We start from the raw sequence: 26342 nt of genomic DNA on the forward strand, positions 1-26342 counted from the left end.
GTTAATATTTTTTACCCAGTCACTTTACTTAATTCTCTAATTTTTTTAATATATATAGACTATTTTTTTAAAGTTTATTTTTGTCTGCATCGGGTCTCAGTTGCAGCACGCAGGCTGTCTAGTGGCGCACAGGCTCCAGAGTGTGCGGGCTCTGTAGTTTGTGGCGTGCGGGCTCAGTTGCCCCGTGGCATGTGGGATCTTAGTTCCCCAACCAGGGATCAAGCCCACATCCCCTGCACTGGAAGGCGGATTCTTGACCACTGGACCACCAGGGAAGTCCCTGCCCATTAATTTCTAACCTTTCTTTTCTAATATAAGCATTTAAGGGTATACATTACTTTCAAAGTGCCATTTTACTTGCATTCCACAAATTTTGATATACAGTATTTTTATTTTCTTTGAATTTTAAATAATTTAAAATTTTCACTATGGCATCTTCTTTGACTCATAAGTTATTTATACATGCGTTTTCGTAATTGATTTCTAACCTAACTTTTTTATGGTCAGAAAACATGATAAGCTACTTTTTTTGATCTCATAGAAACTCTGCTTTATTTATTTATTTGTTAATAGATGAATAATAGCTTCTGATATTTAAAGGCATTTCCAAAAAAAAAGAAGTTGTGTGGTATTTGCACATTAGAACAAATATTCACAATTTTTTGATTTTTGCCAATTGGCAATAATTATTCTTCAACTTCCCTTACCCTTCTAACTCTTGTGACCTTTTAAAACCAACATTTTCTTAAGTATTCCATGTGTGCTTGAGAACAGATGTGTATATATTTTCTTTGCTATTAATTTGGCTACATCAGCTTCATTTAGGGTTTCCTGGTATATATCTTTCTGCATACTTTTGTTTTAGATGTTGCTTCTAAGCAGTGCATCTAGATTTTAAAAATCCAATTAGACAATCTCTTTTATCAGCTTAGTACATTTATTGTGCTTGTTAATCCATTTGGAATTATTTCTACCATCTACCATCTAAGATTGGTTTGTCTGGCTTTCTCTATGTTTCTTTTCTTTTTCTGCCTTCTTTTGGATTTCTTTTGTTACCTCCTCTTTTGGAAGTTATATGCTCTATTTTTATTATCTTAGTGACGATCCTTTACATTTTAACTCAAGGCCAAAGCTAATACATTTTTCTGCTATTCTCCTGAAAAAAATACAGTGATCTTAGAACACTTTAACCACCTCCTGTCATATATATTATTATTATCCAGTATTTTATTTTAGTTCTCCCTTAGAAGAAGGCACTATTATTGTTGCTTTAGATTAAAATACATATGTATAAATTTCTTTGCTTACCATTTCTTTTTGCAGCTCAGACATTTGTTTCAGGATTTTTTTCTCCCTGAAATATATGCTTTAGAAGTTCATTTAGTATTGGATTTATTGTTGGCAAATTCTCTTGGCTTTTCTTTTTCTATTTCATCCTCATTCTTGTATGATTGCTTTAGGTTGGTTGTTTCTTTCAGCACATTGAAGGTATCCCTCTGAATTCTGGCCTATCGTCTTGCTGTTGAAACATCTGATGTCAATCTAATTGTCATATCATTGTAGTAGTCTTCTTTTTTCTCCCACTCTCTGCTGCTTTTAAAATCTGTCTTTGATAATCTGCAATTTGACTATATATGTAAGCATGGACTTCATTTTATTTATCCTTCTTGGGATTCATTGTGGATCTTGTCTGAGAATTCCTACCTTTCAATAATTCGGGAAAATTCTCAGCCCTATCGCTTCGAATATTTCCCATCCCAAATTGTTTTCTCTCTTTATGGAACTCCAGTTTAAATATATTTTAGATTTCCCATTCTATTCTCCATGCTCTCTTCATATTTTCTACCTCTTTGTCTCTGCACTGTTGTACTGTTCCAATTCACAGATTTCTTCAGCTGTGTCTAATTTGGTTGTGTCAGTCCACTGAATTTTTAATTTTAGCTGTTGTTTTTAATTTCTAGAGGTTCTATTAGTTTCTTTAAAAATTCTGCCTAATCATTCAATAATCACTTCTTCCTTGCTCATATTTTTACTGCACCTTTTACTTCTAAAGACGTATGATATATAGTTATTACATATTCAACATGTAATTATTATAATGTCTAAAAGTCCTTGGAGCTCAAATGGACAAAGGATACAGGCAGGTCAGAAAAGAAACACAAACAGCCAACTATCATGGGAACAAATCACTAACTTTACTTACAATCAGGGAAATAAAAGAGATCATTTTACATGCATGAGATTGGCAAAAATAAAGGCTTAATAACAATCAGCACTGGTAAAAGTAGGGGGGGCAAACGAGTGCTTTTCGACATTATTGGTTGGAGTGTAAAATGGTACAGCTTTTAAGAGCTGTACCATTATAACTGTACCATTATAAAGAGCTGTACATTATAAAGTACCAATATAATTTGACAATATATATCATACAGTTTTTACAATTTATATTCTTTAATCCATCATTCAATTCTGAGTATCCTAGAGAAACAGTACACACCTGCACACAAACGCATTCTTTAACTGTTGTTCCGATTTTCTATGTAAAACGGAGGTGAATGTTTTTTGTTGTCTATTTCCGAATGAGTGAAGAGTGGGGTTGTTTTTTTGGTGGTCACTTACTTATCTTTGTGATTTATTCATAGTTTATTGTATTGAGATTTTTAAAAATTATTGCTTTCTTAAACCCATCTCCTCTTTCCTCTCTCCTTCCGTCTATAGCCTACTGAATCGGGAAGGCAGAGGCTGCACTAGTTAACTATCCCCACCTCCCACTCCTTAACCCAATACAGTCCACATTTTGCTCCTACTACTTCACTGAAAATGCTCTATTTTTTTTTTTTTTTTTTTGCGGTACGCGGGCCCCTCACTGTTGTGGACTCTCCCATTGCGGAGCACAGGCTCCGGACTCGCAGGCTCAGCGGCCATGGCTCACGGGCCCAGCCGCTCCGCGGCATGTGGGATCTTCCAGGACCGGGGCACGAACCCGTGTCCCCTGCATCAGCAGGCGGACTCTCAACCACTGCGCCACCAGGGAAGCCCAAAATGCTCATTTTTAAAGTCACCAATTACTTCCTCATTGCTAAATCCAGTGGACTTTTTTTCACTTGTTTTTTCCCCCTCTGCCAAATTTGACTCTTGACTACTCCTTGAATGTTTTCCTCCTTGATTTCTGCAACATCATGGACCCTCAGTATTTCTCCCACCTGTCAGGCAGCTCTTCCTCATTCTCCTTTGCAAGCTTCTCTGTCTCTGCCCCCCCTTCAATACTGACAGACCTAAGAGTTCTGTCCTCAGTCCTCTTCTCACTCTAGCGTCTCTCTGGGTGATTGCCACTCCATGGGTTGAACTACCACCTAAATGCTGATGACTCCCATCTCTATTTCAGCCTGGATCTCCCTTCCAAATTCCATATCATTACCTACTGGCTATTTCTACCTGAATGTCACACATGTCCAAGCGCCACATTTTGAAAGGCAGGCCTCATTAGCTTTCATCTTCTGCCCTCTAACTAGCATCTATCCTCACTCACCCTCGCAGACTGCTCTTCTTCCTTTTCCTACCCCAGTAACTAGCCCCAACCATCCATCTAATTGCTCATGCCAGGAACCTGGAAGACATCTTGACTAAAAACAAATTAGATCAATGGCTCCCTAGGACCTTTAAGATTAAAAAAAAGTTCAAATTACTTGGCATGGCATAAAGAATTGGCCCTGGTTTGGTCCTTTAGTTTTAGCTCTTATCACCTCATACCCAGTACTCTAGCTGGTAGTACTATCAGCACATGGTAGAAATCCATTTGGTTAAAACAAGATTGAGATAATTAAATTAATTGACTGATTTACTACCTACTGGGTATATACAGCACTGAAGAAAACAGTCACCAGCTTTTAGTGGGCAACACAGGTTTTAACAATATAATCGCACAAATACATAATTTAAAATGATGACAAATGCTATAAAGGAAAAGTAAACATAAGATGGCTTGAGAGGCTACTGATTTAGATTGTGGGTAAAGAAGGGAAGGCATTTTAGAGGAAGGGACATTTAAGTGGAGAGTTGAAGACAAAGAGCAGACAAAAGGCATTCACATGGCAGGGCTCTGCAATGGGAGTCTTGGTCCCCAGTCCACTCTTCTTGGCCTTGCTTTGTGAAACATTTCTTCTTTGTCAGTTGGCTCAATGTTAGGCTTTGTCAATAGAGGGCACTGGGGGAACATGGCAAGGTGATGATGACAGGAAGGCACATTCCTTATGGGTTCTGGTTCTCTCTTTTTATTCAGTGTGCAAGCCAATGGATCAGTGTACAGAAGACCCAGTGGCGATCGCGTCAGTGGTTCTCTGGACCTGCCCCGGCTGCACCCTCAGGCCACACTTTACTTACCTGCAGCTGCTTCCATGGCAGCTTTGGCTGCACCACTCTCGAGGACTGACAGATAAAATACAGGACACCCAGTTAAACAACAAATAACTTTTAGTATGTTTCTTGCAATATTTGCAATTGTGCTTTCACTTGCTAATTCTGGCAACCCTATAGCTCCCCTACCTGGTGGACCATTTCTAAAGATTATCTCCAGCCCACCCACCTCTGGCCAATGGCAGGCAGCTTCTAAGGACCAGCTCTGGCCCACGCCCTCTGGCATGTCTGTTCACCAGGTGGCACGTTCCTATGATAATCAAGCCCACTTTGAAGAGGTGAGAAACTCAGTGCTCTCCTAAACCCTTAGTTTCTGCATTGTCCACTCTGTCCATAAATAGTAGCTGCTTTTTTTTGCACCTGCAATTTCTGGATCCCTTTTAGTAGTTAACCACTTTTTATTATTTAACAACTATTCACATTAAAATTTCCCTTTTCAAATTTTAGTGTTGGCTTCTGTCTCCCTGACTGGACCTTAACTGATATAAAGTGTTTACTTATTCAGGAAACTGTAAGATGAGTGTGGAGTGGAAGGGCTTATGGGAGACTGGAGAATGGCTTGCTGTGAAGTTGGGTAAGCACAGATTGCACTTTAGAAGGCTCTGCAGGCCACATTAAAGATGTTAGATTACTGGGCTTCCCTGGTGGCGCAGTGGTTGAGAGTCCGCCTGCCGATGCAGGGGACATGGGTTCGTGCCCCGGTCCGGGAAGATCCCACATGCCGTGGAGCGGCTGGGCCTGTGAGCCATGGCCGCCGAGCCTGCGCGTCTGGAGCCTGTGCTCCGCAACGGGAGAGGCCACAACAGTGAGAGGCCAGTGTACCGCAAAAAAAAAAAAAAAAAAAAATGTTAGATTACTGCTAAATACAATTTGAAACAAAGACTTTCAAGCAGGGGAGTGTCATGATCAGATTTACATCTGTTAAAAGATTCCTTTGGTCTTCTGATTCTGGTTGAAATGTTAGCAGCCTGGTTCTGGATCTTTCCACTTCTCCTGGAAACCACAGGGAGCGACAAGGAAAACATATGACCAACTGACTCCCACAAACAGTTATCTTAAGTGAAACTAGGAATGCAAAGAAAACTTATACATTCCACATTGAGTGGAAGTGTGGTGCTGGATGGGAGGCCAACTGAGTGCCATGGGGGAAGGACAGGGAGTGAGGAGGGGGCTGGTAGTGGCAGACCTCAGAAATCACTCGCAAATATTCACTCTGAGAAGAGAGCCAAACCCTGAGTGGAGCCTGCTGTGGGGAGGACTGAACAAGCATATGAGTGTGGGAGAGGCAGGGAGGGAAGGTGTGTGAAGTGCCTAAGGGGTCCAGAGGTGATGTCTTTCAGAAAGCAAGTTAGGGGATGTCCTTGAAGACATGAGTTAGGTCCCTTAATGTAGCAGATGAAGGAACCAAGGGAGCTCAGAGCTGGCACAGAACTTCTGAACAAGATCACATCCCAGAGAAGACCCATGGCTACACTTTTAAGGAGACAATTCATTGTAGCCACAGAGGGAGGTGAGAAATCTTGACAAGGTTTTTCCCCTTCATCCTCCTGCTGGTACTTGGTCTAGGAAAAACCAATTGTTTCAAATATGAACAAATAGGAATAAGCACAGCATTTGTACCAAGATACTGTAATTAAAAATAAGACAGCAAAACTTACCTAGAGTTTCCCTGGAGAAGACTCACAGGAAAAATATTCCCACAAAGCAGTTGAAAATAACATAGACATTCCAATATGAATTTTAAAAATCTAATGAAGTAAATGCAGCTAAGAAAAACAAGAATTCAGGGAAGAGACAACCCTGAAGTCAAACAAAAATTGGTGGAATTTAGAAAAGAGAAAAAAAATTTTTTTTCAGAAATGAAGATTACATTAAAAGGAACACAAGTGAGTCTGGATACCACAGGAAGCATATTAAGAAGCGGAGATTAGAAAAGAAAAAAGCAACAAAAAGATAAAAATAATTAAGAACAAATGATAGAAACCGATGTCAGGCAGAGGAAATCCAACACACAATTGGAATTGCCAAAGAAAACCAAAGCAGTGGAATAGTATTGATACAAATATTTGTGAATGTAATTCAGGAAAACATGATCTTGATGCATGTACTTGGCTCAGGGAATGTTTCCTTTCTTATAGAATGCTTTCCCTGACAATTGTCTCTTTCCATTTGCCTGATTTTCTTCCAGTATTTAGTCTTTTCACTTGCTCCATAGTTCCATAAAACATCTCACAATACACGGGCTGGCGTCTCAGATAACCTTAAGTCTAGCCCTCTGACCATCAGTCTGGATTGGCTGCCAGGTAGCTTCACAGCTGCAATCCTGGGACTTCCCGTTATCTCACTCGTGTTTGATCCCGTTTCTAGATGCTACATCATATTTTTTCTTTGATTTACTCTTATTTTGATGGAGTTTATCCAGTAACTGAGAATCACTGAACAGGAAGAAAATCTTTTGAGAACTTGCATGTCTAATAATGTCTTTATTCTATTGTCACCCAAGACATAATTCATTCTAACTTTTGAAGACAGCACCCCATTGATCCCTAGGTTCCAATGTTGCCATTGAGTATTTTCCTCGATCCTTTTTCTACCTGGTAAATTTCTGAATATTCTCTTTATAGGTCTGGCATCCTAAAATTTCATAGTGGTATGGCATCGTATGGGTCTTTTATATTTATTGTGTAAATTCAACATTAGCTTTTTTTAAATCTTGAAACTCAAAATTTCATCAGGGAAATTTTCCTTTATTTAATAAATTCTACCCAATCCTCTATTTTCTGTTTTCTTCCTGGAACTCCTATTGATTTAATATTAAACCTCCTGAATTGATCCATATTTATTTTTTTCCCTACACTTTTGATTTATTATAGAACATATCATCTTTTAATATTCTCACTGAATGTATTCATATTCTAATTTCTTGTTGTGACATTTTATTAGTATCCTGTTCTAATTTCTTGAGTACAGTATCTTATTTGAGGATATGATAGTTGTTGAAGTTTTCTGCTTCTTGAGAGTTGCTTTTATTTAGCTCTACCTTTTACAATCAAGGTTTTTCTCAATTTCTGGTGATCTTTGGCTGTCTTTATTTAGAAGTGAAGCACTAAAAACCTGTTTGGAAGGTTTGTGTATGTGGGCAGGGCTTACTGATTGGTATGCTCCACTGTAAGGGGACTCTTGGCCAGTTACTTTTTGGAGGGGACCCTCAAATATCAGCATCTGTCTTTTTTCCTGTTGCGGAGCACAGGCTCTGGACGCGCAGGCCCAGCGGCCATGGCTCACGGGCCCAGCCGCTCCGCGGCATGTGGGATCCTCCCGGACAGGGGCACGAACCCGCGTCCCCTGCATCGGCAGGCGGACTCTCAACCACTGCGCCACCAGGGAAGCCCTCAGCATCTGTCTTTTCACTCAAGAGTTGCTTAGTTTTTCCACAGTAGGAGCCTCCAAATCTTGCCTGGTGTGTTTAAGTGTGGCTGTTGGTTTTCTAGAGCTGAACACAAATAAGGAGCTAGGGATCTCATTTATCTGGTATATAAAACTGCTTAATAACTATTTTCTGCACAGCCTCTCACCCAAGCTTATTAACCCTGAGTCAGAAATCTACTTTTCCCTTTTCTAGGTGAATCACTATCAGAATAACTTCAGCCTTCAACTTTAGAGACCATAGTGTAAAGTCCTATTCAACTCAGAAACATTCACATACATTTTATCAAGGCTCTTAAATTAAAATTTGTTGTTTTGGAGGTATGTCCTTCAAGTTCTAAATAGTCAAAATGCAGTGACTAGAAAAAACGTAACAACCCCCTACAAAAAGATTTTGTTTTTTAGAAATCATCACTCTTTCATTGAAAGGGTTTGTTCTTTATTTCCTACAAACACATTTTATTTTTCCAATTCAACTGTAACCTCAAGAGCACCCTGTAGCTCTTGGTAAACTTAACTCTCTTTGTGTATGCAAACTAGTCCTTATCAACCGCCTTCTCAAAAGTAATAGAACTCTAGCACATACAAAAGGAAGCTGAGTAAGCACAGGAACAAAACAGGAGAAGAATAAAACTAGAATGTGAACCTCATTTTCAACAGGGAGAGAATATTAACAAGGAAAATGAGATCCTGATTTCATAGTGAGTTAAATCTACAGCAATTCTTTGTGGTATCAAACAGTAACCCAATGCAAACCATGGTTTCTGAAATAAGATTAAAAAGAAATCTAACAAATACCTGAGTGAATACAACAATATGACTAGACCAAAAAGAAAAAAAAATCTCTCACACACAATAATCACTGCAAGAAAATCCCAAAGGTTATAGAAAACATAAAGGAACTTTAATATCCAAACAGTCAGGGCAAAGAATACTGGATTAATGACCCATTAAGTGTGAACCACTTTAGGTTCTTTACAGTACCAGATGTATTTTAAAGTAAAATCTGAATGCATATTGCAGAGGATGAGTCCATTTAAAAAACTTTAATTTCCTTACCTGATACTAATACCAGTATGATTTTTAGACTGTAAATTTTTTTTAAATGATTTAACACTGAGAGTAAGATTTAAAGCAAAGTTAGCAATGTTCCTGAATTGCAAATTTGTTCAGTAGTAATAAGCCTTTGAGTAATGCTACTTTCTTCTCAAAAAGTAGTCAATGTACATTTTAGAATTGTGTAATAAGAAAATATTGGCTAATAAAAAGTGTTATTTCTTTAGATAGTCAAGATGAAAGAAAAACTATACTTTTGCTTGGATTATTTATGCCCAAATAATTTACCCTGCAATCCACAGATGTATAGGACATAAAATACTTTTGAATAAGAGAAAAGTGAGGGTCCTAAAATAGGAACATAAACCAGAAGAATCTAAAAACAGCATCCTGTTATTTTATTTTTTGAGTATTTAAGCTGCTTTTGGTTGCATGCCCTGATCTGTAGAAGGTTAATTAACAAGGAAATAAAATTTCCAAGTGTTTAAAAAATTTACTCATCTTCCATAAAGCAACTTTTAATGTATCAACACTTAGAAAATACACAGTGACTTGATGAAACATCAGTACAACTGCATAGAATTGAGCTCCAGAGAACTATACATTTATGAGCTGTCTTTCCTGGGCTCTGGTTTACAGAAGTATCGGCTTAGAGACCAGCTTAGAGCCATCTGCTCCTACCTGGAGGATACAGGCCAGGAAACTCTTAGGATTCCATGGGCCTTTTCTGTTCCTAAATACAACACCAGGAGCTCTCTGGTCTTAAAAACAACCAAGCATCCAAATATGTAGACTGGGGACCCTTCCCCTTTGTGAGTCAAAGAAGAGGAGAGTTTGTGACTTTCGCTGAAAACAAAACAAAACAAAATCTCCCACAATTCTTCTAAGAGACTGAAATATACTAGAAATTTCAAAACTAGAACAATGCCATCAAAGATTAAACCTCTTAATGCTCGGAGCCACCCCAAAATAATAAAATTGGGAACTCCAGGAAAACAGGTACCAAAAGAATCAAAGTAATGATTGCACTGAGGATTCTCCTCTTTGAAGGCTGTTTAAGGAGGTAGGATTTCACGGTTTTTTGTTTGTTTATCTTTTGGCCTCTGAACATTTAAAAAATGCTTTGCCCGGCTGGTCATTCAGGCTAATTTTGGAGTTCACAAGAAACCCCAAGCCTGACATAAGGATATTCTACAGTTTCACAGCTATCATTTGTACATATTAAAATCAAGTTGATTTACTCTTTTTGAGTAAATATAACTAGAATATGGCAAATTAATATATTTCTTTACATACAACTTTGTGTCTCAAAGTTCTTGAAAAACAAGAGCAGATGACTTTGTATTCAAAGACTACCAAAGTGTGTATTTGATATTCACATGCAAACAAAACCTTATAAATCTCCTGTCAACTCTGCATGATGCCTTTAAGGAGGAAATGACATACAAAGTTTGCTAACTGTGCAAAATATTAAATTGCTAAAACATTTTACATAATGAAATGATATATGTAAATGTAGAAGTTGACACATGAAATTAACATGAGTTCATAAGAACTTATCACATTTCATAGATTTTCTTTAGTAACAAGTTTTTGTTTTTATATTTCCTGGTACACAGCAAAGTTCATCGCAGAAGATAAAAACCCTTTTAAACAAATTCAACAGGGAATTCTTGAGGCACCTTCTCATATAAAACACAAGATGAATGCAATTATCAATCCATCTGAGAAAAGTTTTCAATCTAAAGATCATTTTTTTCCATTTAAGTATATTTTATAGAACTTTAATAAGGCAAGACAAATTTGTGAAAAAAATGTAGATACAAAAATGATGTAAACTAATAACTTATATTTAAAAACCCCAAAGGGAAAACAGTGGAGATGGGACAGCTCAAACAATGCCTATTTCAAAAAAACCTAAAATAGAATTGTGCATAAGCTGAAGATTACAAAGAACTTCTAGACTCTGCACAGTTTTGGTTTTCCTTTTTTCTTTTTTTTTTACATCTTTATATTACATGTTTTAAATCATATCAGGAATGCAAACTAGAACTGCACACTACTTCAGTGGAAAAAAGTTCAACATTGTGCAATTTTCTGCCTCAATTTTAAAAAAGTGGCAGCAATCCCTGCATTTGTATTTGAAACAAGGATTTGAGAAACTTTATCAAAAAAGGTAATGAAGGCAAAAATTGGCAGACATCCAGCATATTGTTTCTTTTTAAAACAATGCGGATGGTAAGTAATTTCATGATTAAAAAATGAATCTTTTAAATAAATACATTGTATCTGACATTTGCACTGACTGATTTGATAAATCTTTAAGTAAACAACGGCTTTACTACACTCCCTGTAGCCTTAAGCCACTGGCTTTAGATTCTGGAGTCCTTTTTCACTGGGTTTCATACCCTGCAACTCGATACCCTGCAGGCTGATTAGGCATCATGCTGCCATTCTGTCCTGGAGGCGGCTGCACTCCATAATTTGGTCCCATCCATGGTGCAGAAGACTGTGTCTGACTGGTGGAGAATGTGAAAGAAGCAGAGGGGAGGGGAAATCCACTGGTTAAAATAAAATGTAATGCCAAGAATAAATAACACATACGTCGGAAATATCCTTTTTCTTAAGCCCAAATATAAGAATAATAGTTATGCCAGAGAAAGCAAAGGCAAAAGGTTTTTTCTTTTAAGAACAAGTATCCTTGTAGCTTTAATTTGTACAGTTTAATTCTGTTAGTTTAATTATAGCTAAGAAAATATCCTTTATCTATAAACATTTATTCCCTTGAACTCAGAAAATCTCATCTCTAATCTCAGAAAACTGTCCATCTGGGGTTTGACATATGTCGAACAAGCCACTACCTGAAGGAAACGTGATCATTTGGTATGATACGGACTTGCATTTATATTACTCAAAGAAGAAATTAAGATAATTATTAGTATATGTAAACTCATACATTTTTTCAACATTACAAGATTCTTTTTAATAAAAATGGCAAAGCGTTTTAATTTCCAGTTTGTTTTTCAGAAATTTAAGTAAAACTGTAATTCAGGATGTATAAAGAAGCTTTCATATAACAATGTATGAATAAACCCTCTTGCACAAAAAAAAGCATAATGAATAAAGCAACTAGGATCAAAATAACTATCCAATAAGCCTAGCAACTATTAAGTTCTTATTTCCTTACTTAAATATTTGTTGATTCATTGCCAAGCATTACCAAAATTCTCATAACACTGGTTATAAATCAAGACAACACATTTCTAGGGAAAATTTTAAAGATATACACTTAAAACTATAAAGTAAAAACCTCTCTAAGTCTTTCAAAGGCTATGCTTTAGAAAGAAGGCACATTACCTACTAATTACTTAAAATCTCTTCCCAAGTTCTTGACATTTTCAAAGGCTAATAATAAAGGAAAAGAACAAGTATGCTTACTTAAATCCCTGCTGGTTCCATGGCTGGCCATACATTCCATATGCAGGTACTTGCCAACCATTAGGCATATATTGGCCAATTTGTTGTGCATTCCCATACCACTGGCCCCACTGGCCATAAGCTTGTGGATATCCAATTTGATTCTGCTATTAAGTAAAATTGTAACAGATAATTTAATATTATTTAAAGTTATAGGTGCATATACAGTCCTAATATACCACAAATACATAGCCATAACACATAGGGCCATCATTACAATTAAAACTAAAGGACAGGGCTTCCCTGGTGGCACAATGGTTGAGAATCCGCCTGCCAATGCAGGGGACACAGGATCGATCCCTGGTCTGGGAAGATCCCACATGATGCAGAGCAACTAAGCCCCGGGCGCTACAACTACTGAGCCTGTGCTCTAGAGCCTGCGAGCCACAACTACTGAGCCCATGTGCTGCAACTACTGAAGCCTGAGTGCCTAGAGCGTGTGCTCTGCAACGAGAAGCCACCGCAATGAGAAGCCCGCGCACCTCAACAAAGAATAGCCCCCACTTGCGGCAACTAGAGAAACCCCGTGCGCAGCAACAAAGACTCAACACAACCAAAAATAAATAAATAAAATAAATAAATTTATATATATATTAAAAAGAAAAGACTAAAGGACAAAGAAAAGTTTATAAAGTCACGGCTAATAAAAAAAAAGTGAGGTTATACTGCTTTAACTCTACAATGATGCTCTAAATGGCATACTCTTTGTAAGGCAGTAGGTTAGGGTTAGGGTTATTAAACTCAGGATAATGTTTAGGTGTTTTGTAAATTATCCATATGACTATTTCCTTTAGCTAGGGAAGATAGGGAAGATAAAGACTATTTATTCCTATATTCAGTTTACTTAAGAAAGTTATATAGTTTAGGATTTTCTTACTCCTATCTTGATGCTCCATTTCCTCATAGAAATGTTTGTGGGATCAAGTTTGAACCACTAGAACTGCCTGGAAAAACAAAGGCAGCAAAATCTGGAAGAAAATGCCAAGGTCCTAAATATATTCATAGCTTTTGTTTCACCTGAATCAAACATGCTTGTGAGGACTTCCCTGGTGGCGCAGTGGTTAAGAATCCACCTGCCAATGCTGGGGACACGGGTTCAAGCTCTGGTCCGGGAAGATCCCACATGCCGTGGAGCAACTAAGCCCATGTGCCACAACTAGTGAGCCTGCACTCTAGAGCCTGTGAGCCACAACTACTGAGCCCATGTGCCACAACTACTGAAGCCCCCGCACCTAGAGCCCATGCTCTGCAATGAGAAGCCACCGCAGTGAGAAGCCTGTGCATGCAACAAAGAGTAGCCTCCACTCGCCGCAACTAGAGAAAGCCCACGCGCAGCAACAAGGACCCAATGCAGCCAAAAATGGATGGATGGATGGATGGATAGATAGATAGATAAATAAGTAAATTAATTAAGTAATAATAATAAAAAACCATGCTTGTGAGTTCTCCAAATAGTATGTGAATAAATCTACTAAGTATTAGAAAAAATTTAATACCCTGTTAAGTTTGTTGCAGCATTTTAAAATCCACTGTGTGAGCATGAGTCAATTGAGGTGGTCACATTCATCATGTCACCCCTGCATCTATGTACCACTACTCTGGAACTATAATACATGAAGAGCCCTTATATGCTATCATTTTAGCTAGAAGCATTAATGACGATTATCAACAATTTCATTTAAAAATACCTATTAGCCCAGCAATTACTCTACAAAGTCAAGAACCTTCTTACCTGTTGCACGGGATTTATCATATCAAGAGTTTCTTTGCCCCAGTAGCATTTCACAACATGGCCTTCAATGGTAGTTCCATTAACAGAAACAATTGCATGTGCTGCACTTTCATGGGAATTGAACCTATTGAAAATAATATCAAGAATTACCAATATAAATTGTTTAGTATACATATAGCTGATTCACTTCATTATACAGCAGAAACTAACACAACACTGTAAAGCAATTATACTCCAATAAAGATGTTAAAAATGAATAAAGTGCTTATGAATAAAACCTATTTTTAAAAATCAAACTGAGCCTGAAGTATAACAGGAAGTTAATATAAAAGAATCAATAAAATAGCATATTTTCATTTTTTTCCCCCTCAAAGATCTTATAGTTCTGGGGAAACTTCTTTTAATAGAATGTTTTATTTGCCTTGTGTTGGAAGGAGAGAGCTATTAAAAAAGTGGCAAATATGATAAACACTAGAGAAACTTCTATTTCTTTATAACCAAAGTAAATTTTAAAGAAAACCACTAAGTTAAATGTTCAAAAATGATCTGGGGGGAAACATTTTTTTAAAAACCACCCGTACCGAACAAAAGAATATCCTTTATCTGGAAAGACTCGAATTTCCATTATTTGTCCAAATGGCGAAAAAGTCTGACGCATTAGTTGTTCTGTTAGACAAAAAACAAAAACAACCCACATTAAAATCCTACAAGTACCAAGCCTTTTAGTTTAAAAATTAATCTCAAGATGCCACATAGGTAAAGCCCCCATACCTGTTAGTCCAGAAGTGACACCTCCACAATATACAGTACAGTTGCTTGGACTAGACTGATTTACGACCTCATCATATGATAGCTGTTTGGTGTTTGCTGGGGAGGAAAAATTTAATATTTTTAATTCATTAAATAAAATGTTCATTCAGAAAGAGTAAAGCAACATTAACTACACTACTGTAATGGTAATATTTACCTTGATCAAAATGCTTATTTAATACATATTACATTTGATTGAGGATTAAACCTCCCCCAAGAATGTCTAAAAATTACTCAATATTCTCTATTTAACAGGAGACTTGACATTAGAGATATAATTTATTATTTATAATTACAAAAATGAAAACTAAGTACATTTTTGAACAGTAGTCTTGATTTGCTTCTCATCTATTTCTGCAATAAGTCTCCGGGAACAGCTCTAACATTTAAAATCTAGTGTATTTTCCTCCAAAATTCCACATTTCCTTTTCTTCTCCAATTCACCTACACTCATATGTACTCTTTGGAGCTGGAGGCTTTCGGGTTGCCCAGTTAGTTCTGATTTGTCTTCCACCAAGCCACTGGCCACCCATCTGTTGAATGGCGTTTTCAGCATCCTGTTCCACACAACATTAGAAATGACAAAGAAGCCACTATTAGTTGACGTTAAACAATTGTCAGCAATAGAGAAAACTCAAGGATAGTTGCTTTTCACAAATGTTTTTTGAATGAAATGCTTTGTGAAATACACAATATATGACAGCTTTCCTAAAACACAATGGTGTTTTTAAACTGTCTTTCTTTTACTTGGATATCAGACTTTGGGAATGTTAATCACCTGAAAGACTCGAGCCCAAAAGCCCTTATGAGGCAGCCATTGTAAAGTTCATGGAACAACCCATACTATTATGGATGAAAATTGCACTTTATACAATCCGACATGCTTTTAATGACAGTGTTTGGTTTCTCAGTCATCTTACAAGTAAATACTGAACAGCTATCATGTTCTAGACAGCAGGTTAAGTGCTAGGGAAACATTGGTCAATGAGGTAGACATGGTCTCTGCTGCCATAGAACTTACATTCTTTTGCGGGGGACAAATTAAGTAATTACAGATTGTGGTAAATGCCATGACAGAAACAAAAGGTTGAGAGAGAGAATATCCCATGCTGACATACAGGCATGGGAATCTACTTTAGAGCAGCATGATTAGGGAAGGTCTCTGAAATGACATTTAAGCTGAAATAGAGAGGAAGAGGAGCTAGAAAAGTCAAAACACTAGGGTGTTCCTGGTAGAGGGAAAAGCACTGCAAGGTGTGTTAAGGCAGGAAAGTGTTTGGTACGCATCTTAAAGAAGCATGAGAAAGATGACTAGTTTTACTGGAATCTAGTGTGCAAAAAAGGAAAACTGCCAAAGGAAAAAACTGATTATTTTAGGAAAGATTATCATGATCCGATTTATGTTTTAAGAAGGCCGTTCTTATGTTTTAAGAAGGAGAACAGTTTGGGAGATAGTAAAAGGAAAAAGACACTTTATGAGACTAATGCAATATCCAGATTAAAAAAACAGTCAGTGACCAGGACTATTGCAGTAGCAGTGGATGTAATCTAAAGGAAGAGTCAAGAGAATTGGTGGGGAGGGATGTGCACAGTAAGTCAAAGGGGAGGAATCAAAGATAATTCCTAGGTTTTGCCTGGGCAGTAGGGAGGATAGTGCTAGCATTAATGGAAATGAGAAGCCTGGGAGGGAGGAGGGCAACAAGTTTGAGGAAGAAACAAAGACGATTTAAGACACATTAAGTTTGATATATCTGTAAGACATCTAAATGAAGACCATTTGTTAGTGTGAAGTAAACGGAGCTGGAGATATAAGATTCAGAGTCATGAAGAAAGACCAGAGAGAAAAGAAAGCATGCTGGGATAGAGCCCTGAAAAACAGCAAAATCTGAAATCTGGGTAAAGGAGAGATCACTAGCTAAGGTGACTAAGAAGGAATAGCCAGTGATGAAGGAAGAAACCGTCAAAAATCTACTGTCAGAGTCAAGCAAGCAGAAGTCAAGAGGTGAACTTGAAAAGGGCAGTGCTGGTATAGAGTAAGAACAAAAGCCAGCTTAAGAGTAGACTAAAAGGGACTTCCCTGGTGGTGCAGTGGTTAAGAATCTGCCTGCCAATGCAGGGGACATGGGTTCGAGCCCTGGTCCGGGAAGATCCCACATGCCACGGAGCAACTAAGCCCGTGCACCACAACTACTGAGGCTGCACTCTAGAGCCTGCACGCCTAGAGCCCGCGAGCCACAACTACTGAGCCCGCGCACCCACAGCCCATGCTCTGCAACAAGAGAAGCCACCACAATGAAAAGCCCGTGCACTGCAACGAAGAGTAGCCCCCGCTCACTGCAACTGGAGAAAGCCCGCACACAGCAACGAAGACCCAACGCAGCCAAAAGTAAATAAGTATACAAAAAAATAAATAAACTTATTAAAAAAAAAGTACAGTGAAAAGTAGATGGGGTTCAGCTTTGGTTTGCATATGTCAAATGTCAGCTTAAATTAGCACAAAAGAACAGTCAAACTAAAAGCTGTTCTTGAGACACATAAAAAGGAAATGCATATTCTTAAAAAAGAAACAAATATTGCTTACCACACTAACAAACTCCATACGATGTTTAATTACTGTTGTGGGTTGAACTGTGTCTCTTAAATTTATATGAAGTCCTACCTACCCTGCCCCATAACTGTGAATGTGACCTTATTTGGAAATAGGGTCTTTGCAGATGTATTAGTTAAGATGAGGTCAATACAAATTAGGGTGGGCCCTTTAAGAAGGGCCGTTGTAAGAAGAGGAGAAGCTAACGTGGACACATACAGAGGGAAGAAGGCCGCGTGAAGACCAAGGCAGAGACTGGAGTGATGCAGCCACAAGCCAAGGATACCAAGACTGCCAGTCACCACCAGAAACTAAGAAGAGGGAAAGAAGGATTCTTCCACAGTCTTCTGATGGAACATGGCCATGATGACAACTTGATTTTGGACTTCTATCCTCCAGAACTTTGAAAGAATACATTTTTGTTGTTTTAAGTCATTCAGCTACTTTGATACAGCAGCCCTAGAAAACAAATACAATTACTTGCTCACAGAAGAGGGAAAATTTTTTCTGTGGGGTGTATGTGTATTGTGAGTGGGAGACAAAGAAGTGGAAGAATATGCAAACAACTCTTTTGAGAAGTTGGATTCTGAATTATTAAGAGAAATAGGGATGCAGATAAGGAAGGGATATGGAGTTAAGTTTATTAAGAGACATGTTTTTTGGTTGATGGGAACGATTCATTGAAGAGGGAAAGACTGATGACACAGGACAAAAGAACAAGCAGAGCACATATTATACAATTCCATTTATAAAAAATGTTTGGAACAGGAAAATCTAAAGAGACAGAAGGTGGATTTAATAGTTGCTCAAGGCTGAGGGGAGAGGGTGTAGAAGAAAACAGCTAGTGACTGCTAGTGAGTACGTAGTTTCTTTTCAGGGTCATGAAAATATTCTAAAATGGTGGTGATAGCTGCATAACTGTGAATAGTCCAAAATCCAATGAGTCATATACCTTTAATGAGTGGATTTTATGGTATGTGCATTATATCTCAATAAAGCTTCAGTCGGGGAAAAAACCAGAATAACCACGTGGTCAAAGTCCTTAAAAAGGACGGAATGGTGGGAAGCCAATCCTAAGTGATTTGGTCTTTTACAGGACCTTTCCTCCACTGTAACAGGAGGAAGAGGGAGGGGGTGAGTGCATTTAATGTAGGTTTGGTGGCTGAAAGCTCAGGGAATTCCTGAATGATAGCTTCTGTTTTCTCAGCTGAAGCTCAGGGTGTTGATGGAGAAAAGAGTGAGGAATATCCGAGGAGAAATGAGGGGGCATGAAATAGTTACCAAAGAACAGGAAATCAAATTTACTAGAGAAACACAGGTTTGCAAAGACAGTAACATGTACTCATCTAATGTGTGACCATTAAATTAGAAGCAAAACACTGACTCAGTTTTTCTCTAGCAATACTCAATTACTTCAGAGTAGGCAGAGAGGCTATGTTCAACCAGTACTGGAGTTTGCCTAGCACACACAACACAGGAAGAGGCAAGGGAGCCAGGGGTATTTTCAGGCAGCGCTGTGGCACTGAGAATGCCTGCCAATCACATATCCCAAATGTACAGAAACTGAAATATAAATTTGGGAAGATCACATTAAATCACTTACTCAAAGTTACACCTATCATATGATGATTGTCAGGATTACAATCCATCTATGGTTAACTCCAGAGGCCACACACAGACATCGTTTGCTATCTAACTTTCATACTAAATATGCATTAAATAGTGACTTTCATATAGCAAGGGTATATATTCCATCATCTCAAATGGAAAAAATGAGCTCTTAGTCAACCCAAAGCCCTCAACCTATTTCCCCAAGTAGCACAAGACACTAATATCCTATTTATCAATCCTTTAAGGAACTCATACTAATTGTGGCTATCAATCCATTGTATGAGGTATTTTTCTACCTTTCCTAAATATTATGCTGTGATTAACAGTAAAGCTTTGAGAACCAGCTACATTCTCATAGTTTTTATTTCCTTACCTCATCTTATACTTGGTAGATGGGACACATACATGACGGAGATTTTACCCCTTCACCTCTCAACATGCTTTACCATGTGCAACTTTTCTTCTAATATACGGATTTTTCCTGACCTCTTAGGCTAACCTACTTCTTAGAAGACATTTTCACTTCATGAGAGGAAGATGATAGCTATACATTTAAACAATGTGATTGCAAGATATGATGTTACTGTGCAAACAGCGGACATACCATTACAGTGCATTCTACCCTCTTTTGCCTTAACTTACAAGCCGTATAAACATTTTTAGGGCAGATTTTTTTATTTGAAAAGTAAATTTGGGGCAAAATGGTTGCAAGCTGGCTGCTATACCAAGTATCTGGATAGTAAGAGTTCATAGGGAGGAATAACCAAACAGTTTCAAAGTAAGCAGACAGAAGAACTAGAAAAAAACAAGACAATTTGACACTATTTGGCGTAACTGCGAACGGGTGTATTTTTTTTTTTATCGGGGTATTTTTAAAAGACTCAGAATGATGCTCATAAATTTGACCTGAAGTCATCAAGAAATGATATCTATTTCAAATACTCCATTTACTAAAGTAAGAAAATCCTTTCTAAAATACATTTTATATTATCAAAAATTTCAGTGGCTCATTCTAAGGCACTCTTACACAGAAAGTACAATATTTTTGTAGTAATCGTTGGCAAACAACAGTCGTAACATAGAGGCAATACAATAAAATCTAAGGTTAATGAAACCTTAGTGTATATTCCAAGATTAGTGCATTAAATTCTCCTACCATCCATCCCTATATTTTTAGAAATGTGATTATCTCTGCATTTAATTGTTTGGAACCTTGAGTTATCACACTAAAAAAATTATTTATTTGAATCTGTAAATATTTATAAGGTTCAAACTTCAAACAGTACAATAGAGATAGAAGCCTCCTGCCCTGCTGCCCATCTGCCTAACTCTCATTACCTACCCTCCAAACAGGAAACCCTACAAGTTTCTTGTTATCCCTGAAAGGGGAAAAGAAATCTCTCTGTCTCTCTCTTTCTCTCTCTCTCTCTCTCTCTCTCACACACACACACACACACACAGACACACACACACTTCTTTTTTACACAAAAGAGCTTTTTCACCTGACAATATACCATGGAAGTCTTTCCATAACCGGTACTTACAGAGCTTCCTCATTCATTTTCTTTTTTGTAAACAACAGCACAGTATTATATTGTATGGAGAACATACCAAAGATTTTATCCAGCCATCACACTACATATGAGCCTTTTCCTTCTTTATACCCTTTCACCTCTCATTTGACAAAATGCGCTATCCTTCCTTTTCTCTGCAAAACCCAGAAATTTCAAGTCCATGCAAATTCATGTTCAGTAATGTTTACTGAATGAAGGAAATGATGAGACATTTTCACATTAATATACAATTTTAAGAAAAGTTCCCACCCATTGGAACATTTTATTAGCTACTTTTGAATTACCATGGGAATGTAAAACAGGGACATAATGAATTAAATATATAAATGAGATAGTCAATATCTAACTTTGGCTGATGATTTAAACAACTCTACTTTCTATATTCTGAAAACATTTTATCAGTAGTTTGCATGCATCAGGTGCTAAATAAATGCTGACTAAATGACCAAACAGGAGAAAAAAGATATCCTCTAGTAAAGGTATTAATTATCAGTGAAATGAACAAATGGCAGATGAGGAAAATGATTAACAATTGAAACAAAATGAATATTTTTATCCTTTACTCTTATAGCACCACGCATGCATTTTTTATTTATTTAGCTCACCCATTTGTTGAAAAAGGAGACAAAGCCATATCCCTTAGACTTTCCTGTTGCCATGTCTTTTACCACTCGGGCATCTCTGAAATCAGAAACAATCGGAAGTTTAGGTTTGCAAACGCTCCTCTGGATATCAAGTGAGAATTTCATACACAACTCATTTTCATGTTTCATCTTCATTAAAATGAACCTTTAATGCAAATTCACCTTTTATTCTATAAAATTTATCATGTATTAGCAAATGAGGCTTAATTTTATAAACATGCAAATCAATAACTTCTTAAATATATATGTATACATTGTACAGAAGCTGCCTCCCACTTCAAAGTTTTTAAATTTTTAAATATTAAGCATGGTAAAAGCAGCTATTCACATGAATTTTACTTAACTTATAGGGTTCACAGGCACACTAAATGAATGGCTTTCTTTAACCATGCAATTTATAATTTGCTATTTGATACTATATACTTACTACCTAATCATTAAAAAATTAAAATAGAAAACTGGAAACTAAAAGAATGAAAAAGTTGTATATTCCCTAAATTAATTAAATTTTTTCATTTTCTCAGATCAGTTCATACCCCCCTTCCGGACTATGGGTAAATTTTGAGAACTTGACTTTTCAGAAATGTTAAATCATTGAAGAAAAATACTAGACACACATTTTAGTTTTATACTATATAAGAGAAGATTTTATACTAAATTCTAAAATAGCAATCATATAAGATTGATTGGAAACTATAAGATATAAAAGCAAAATTTTAAAAAGTCAGAAAGTAAAAAAGCACGCCAACATTTATCCACTGTGAACCGTAGCTTGTAGTTAGCCAGGGCAATTCTGTCCATTCTTCAGAGATACTCTGCAAAATAACCAGAGCCCTATTATTTGAGATTGAGTAAAAAACCCAGCCATGATAGCTAAAACTCCATACCTCAAAAAATTGGACTCAAATTGTGCTTCACAGGCAATCTGCTTTTAAGTTAGCCAGGTATGTCACAATGCTTGTTCTCTCAGGACACATGAACAAAACAGGCACTTTTACAACAAAAACCCAAGTCAGAAAGCCATGCAATATAATTTTATATTAAAGTATACATAAGCATATTTTGATCAATTTAGGAGTGATTTATTAAGTGTTTAGGGTCAAAATGACAAAGAGGTGATGGTGAAAGGGGAAAACTAATGCAAGCCACTTCTCAATATGTAAAAATACTTATTAAAATTATCTGTATGGTACACATGCATTTAATTTGTAGCTGATTCATTTCTATAGCAAAATTTGTTAGACTACCCTAAACTCAAGGAACAGGAAAAGTTTAAGCTATATAAATTAGGGAAAGAAAGTACTGTATTTTATATACTAAATATTTTAATAGGCCAACATTTACTACACACCTTTTATAAATCAAGCACTGTCGTAGGATCTCTACGGGGAATACCTGACTATCATGAGAACCTTTCAATATATATATTTATCAACTTATCTCCTTTAATTGAAAAAAATCAGGAAATGATGCTACCAACTGAAAATGGTTCCTTCAAATTTAGAAACACTAACTCTTTGGGTAGCCTAAAGCTTAGACATTATCTCGACTGAAAATTATAAGACGTAAGGCCTTACCAAGAAAAAATGATATATACATCAGTAATCACAGTTGACTCTAAGAAAATCTACAGACTATAATTATGATACCAACATATTTAACAAAAAGAAATTATTGATCCTTGATTAAAAAGTAATGAAATTACTAAAATTTGAATGTCATTTAACTTAAACTCACCAATTGTTAAACAATCTTTATCTAATGCCAAACTAAAATTCCCATGCTTTCAGAAAAGCTACTGCAATCAAAATCGAAACATTTAATAAAATAGCATTTAATCTGTTAAAATGTTAGAAAAGGCTTTTCTTTTTAAAGGTAAGTTTCAGGAAATGTTAGCCAAAATATATTTAATTCTTACTTATATCTGAAAGGATTCTCTAAGGAAGAAGCAGCAAAGATCTATATCAGAGTTCTTTAATCTTTTATGGTCCTGTGACTAATCTGAAAATAGGATAAAACTTACAAAGATACTCCACACCAAAATGAAAACAAGCATAAAATTTTGCATAGAGATTTACAGAAACTGAGAGGCCAAAAAGGTTAAGACCTTTCCAATCTCTAGATATTTGAAAGCCAGCTAGAAAGCCAGCTAACCATAATCAAAGCCCTAAAGCAGATTAAAAGGAACAATCAAGAAATTAGAACTTAATTTTCCTAAAGTCAGTTCTAAGAGACAAAGAAAAATGTCACCTAACAGAAGAGTCTACTTGTAAACCCTAATCATGTGACTGCCTTTAAAGTTGGCCCCTTACTTATGGTCATTCCTTGGTCACTATGCATTTTCATCCTCCTACCAATAAACTAAAACTCTTCAAACGAAAACTTCCAAAATTCAACACCAATACCACCAGCTTTTACTGTCCAGTCTCCTTCTCATCTCTGCTGTTCGTCTGTTCATCAAACCAAACCAAAGCTAACATTTCCTTTTTCCTACTCTTCTAGCTGGAATAACAATAATAAAGCAACGAGAAACTCTAAAAATTTTGTATTCTAAATTCAACGATTACTGCTAAGAAAGTGCAATCATCAACTTATTATTCTTACTCTATTACAGGCATGCTTTTCAAAATATAAAGTTCTTTTATGATGAATACTCCTTGAGTGAGCTTTTTATAAAAGGCCTAAACTATACAATTAATAACAAATGCAAGCAAGACAGTGCTTCACAAAACACTAAAAGGCATTATTATTATTGTTAATAGCAACAGCAACAACAAAAGGATAGATACCTGGGAATTAACATTTAATAACTGCGTTTTGGCTTGAATTGTTAAGGTTTCTTTTTGTTAAAATATATTAACAGAAAATGCATGGTATCATAGAAGTGCCAAAGGGTCTAAATTCCTTAGTCATAGCACAAGTTCACTAAAGATTATGACCAAGCTAGCAAGACACTCATATAAGAAACAATAGGCACAACAGCACATTTGTCTCTTAAAAGCTAAAGCTAATTGAAAAAGAATTCTAAGATAACTGAAGACCAAAGATTTATTTATCAATGGGAAAATAATCTTTGGCTGTTAACTGCTTGAATAGTCTCTAAACAATACACTTATTCAAATGAATATTAATATATCACATTCAAGTGTTGAAATTAATGTCCAAAATTCATAATAGATTTTCAAACTACTTCTACGTAAGATTGTTTCTAATATAAAGCATTTTAAATTTATCTTCTGTTACTTACGATATTCTTCCAAATGGTGCAAAAGCAGCTTTTATATCTTCAGTTGTAATTTCTGGACTGAGATCACCAACAAAGACATGGAAATGATCTTATAAGGGGAAGGAAGGGGAAGTGAAAAGAAAAATAAAATTTTAGAATTTAAAAAAATGCTAAAATCTATTCAGTAAAGCATTCTTAAAATAATTTATGGATTATAGTAAAGTATAACACTATCCTATACCTAGACAAATCCTATCAGTTTTAAACATAATGAATCAAGGTGGCAATACAGGAAAGATTCTCCTAAGGACTATGATATATCTAATGGGAAACTGACAGTTATATTTCTACTTATAGCCAATTATTATACTGGCCTAAAAAATAAACTAATAATAGTAAGTTTTGCAATATATATATATATATATTTATGACTTCATTACCATTCTAATAGTACTTATTTACATTTATTCAGTTTACCTATGTGATATACTTGGTTTAACCATATTTTGTGAAGAACAATCAAAGAAATACCTTGCATTGCAACAGTTTGATGTTAAAGTATTTGACAGTTTTCTCAAAAGCCAACAGTTCTGGTTGCCCAGACATTACACCATTCAGTTTATGTGAATCCATGTGCAAGTGAACTAAGACTGAAGGCAACAGAATGAAAACAGTAATCCCTTCACTTTATATCAGAGCCATTAAAAAAGCACTGGAGAGAAAAAACGTTCCCATACGTGAAGTTTTCTTAAAAAGACAATGCTCAAAAAAAAAGGAGACACTTTAAAAATACAAAATAGTTGGATCAACACTTTAAATGGACATATATATCAATTCTGACAAAGTATATTTGGAAAGAAAAGTTACCCCTATTTGGCAGGCCTTAAGCAACACGTTGGGTTGCCACTTGGGAAACACAGTTTCAGGAGCAACTCAAGCAATCAGAAGATCTGGTATGAAGCACAGATCATGACCTCAAGGAAACAGGGTATCTTGCCCTTCAGTGGTGAAAGTATTTCTAAGGCATCAGCTGCTATCAATGGGGATCAGAGAACTTAAAATACCACCAAAGTAGTGGACAAACCACACTTGGTCAACAGTGGGAAAAAGGGGGAAAAATATTGCCAGAGAGACAAATAGAAATACGACCCCTCCCTCCCCGCTCCCCCCAATATCAAACAAAAAAACTTCAGGTGGTTAGTGAATACCATTTCAAGAGATTTCATTTTATGTTTAAGAAGATACAATTACCTTGTGAACGCTGTGTGCTGACAACGGTACTACCTGATGACAAAGATTAGATTTGTTCTTAAATTTATTAACACAAACACAGTCAATCATATCTTAGGATAACGATCAAAACATTACTGCAAATGTATGATGTTTATATGCTTTACAATAAAACTACTATGTACAATAAACACAAAAGTTCAAAGAGTATAAAATATACTTACTGCTTGTATCTTTCTTTTGACTGCTGGGGGTTGTTGCCCAATTCACTTTGACTTCCTAAAAAAATGTTTCTACATTTATACTCCATAAAAATAAAGGTAATAATCAGATATTACAATATTTGCATCTATGAACACATAGGTATATGTTTGAGATGAAGTATTCAAACTTTCTGGTCAAAATTTCAATACTTATTTTTTAATGTACACTTATACGAATAATGTTAGCAAATCCTAACCATACATACTTCTTTGTTAACATTCAACTAACCTTTCTAAAGTACCAATAAATTTTTTTCTTTTATTCTTCCCCATTAGTATCCAATGTTCCTAGG

The 26342-nt window shown here is 36.3% G+C and overlaps 1 protein-coding gene across 10 annotated transcripts in view; it reads right to left on the reverse strand.

Annotated features, from left to right (window-relative positions):
• TIA1 (TIA1 cytotoxic granule associated RNA binding protein) overlaps window positions 1-26342 on the reverse strand; it is a gene marked incomplete at its 3' end in the record, with an annotated part of 59409 nt that overhangs the window by 20922 nt on the left and 12145 nt on the right. For 2 of the 10 annotated variants that reach the window (XM_082642710.1, XM_082642706.1), the window contains exons 4-13: window positions 26011-26065; window positions 25808-25840; window positions 24578-24665; window positions 21292-21367; window positions 15363-15471; window positions 14876-14971; window positions 14686-14770; window positions 14105-14228; window positions 12334-12476; window positions 8257-11414 (exon numbers count right to left, since the gene is read on the reverse strand). In XM_082642710.1, coding sequence (XP_082498836.1) covers window positions 11288-11414; window positions 12334-12476; window positions 14105-14228; window positions 14686-14770; window positions 14876-14971; window positions 15363-15471; window positions 21292-21367; window positions 24578-24665; window positions 25808-25840; window positions 26011-26065 — 936 coding nt within the window. Of the gene's footprint in view, window positions 1-8256; window positions 11415-12333; window positions 12480-14104; window positions 14229-14685; window positions 14771-14875; window positions 14972-15362; window positions 15472-21291; window positions 21368-22079; window positions 22196-22217; window positions 22958-24577; window positions 24666-25807; window positions 25841-26010; window positions 26066-26342 lie in introns of those variants that run through there. The other 8 variants (XM_082642709.1, XM_082642711.1, XM_082642712.1 and 5 more) reach the window with 6 other exon arrangements.

This window comes from Mesoplodon mirus, assembly GCF_964341445.2.
Source record: "Mesoplodon mirus genome assembly, chromosome: 14".
In the NCBI taxonomy this organism is placed as follows: domain Eukaryota; kingdom Metazoa; phylum Chordata; class Mammalia; order Artiodactyla; family Ziphiidae; genus Mesoplodon; species Mesoplodon mirus.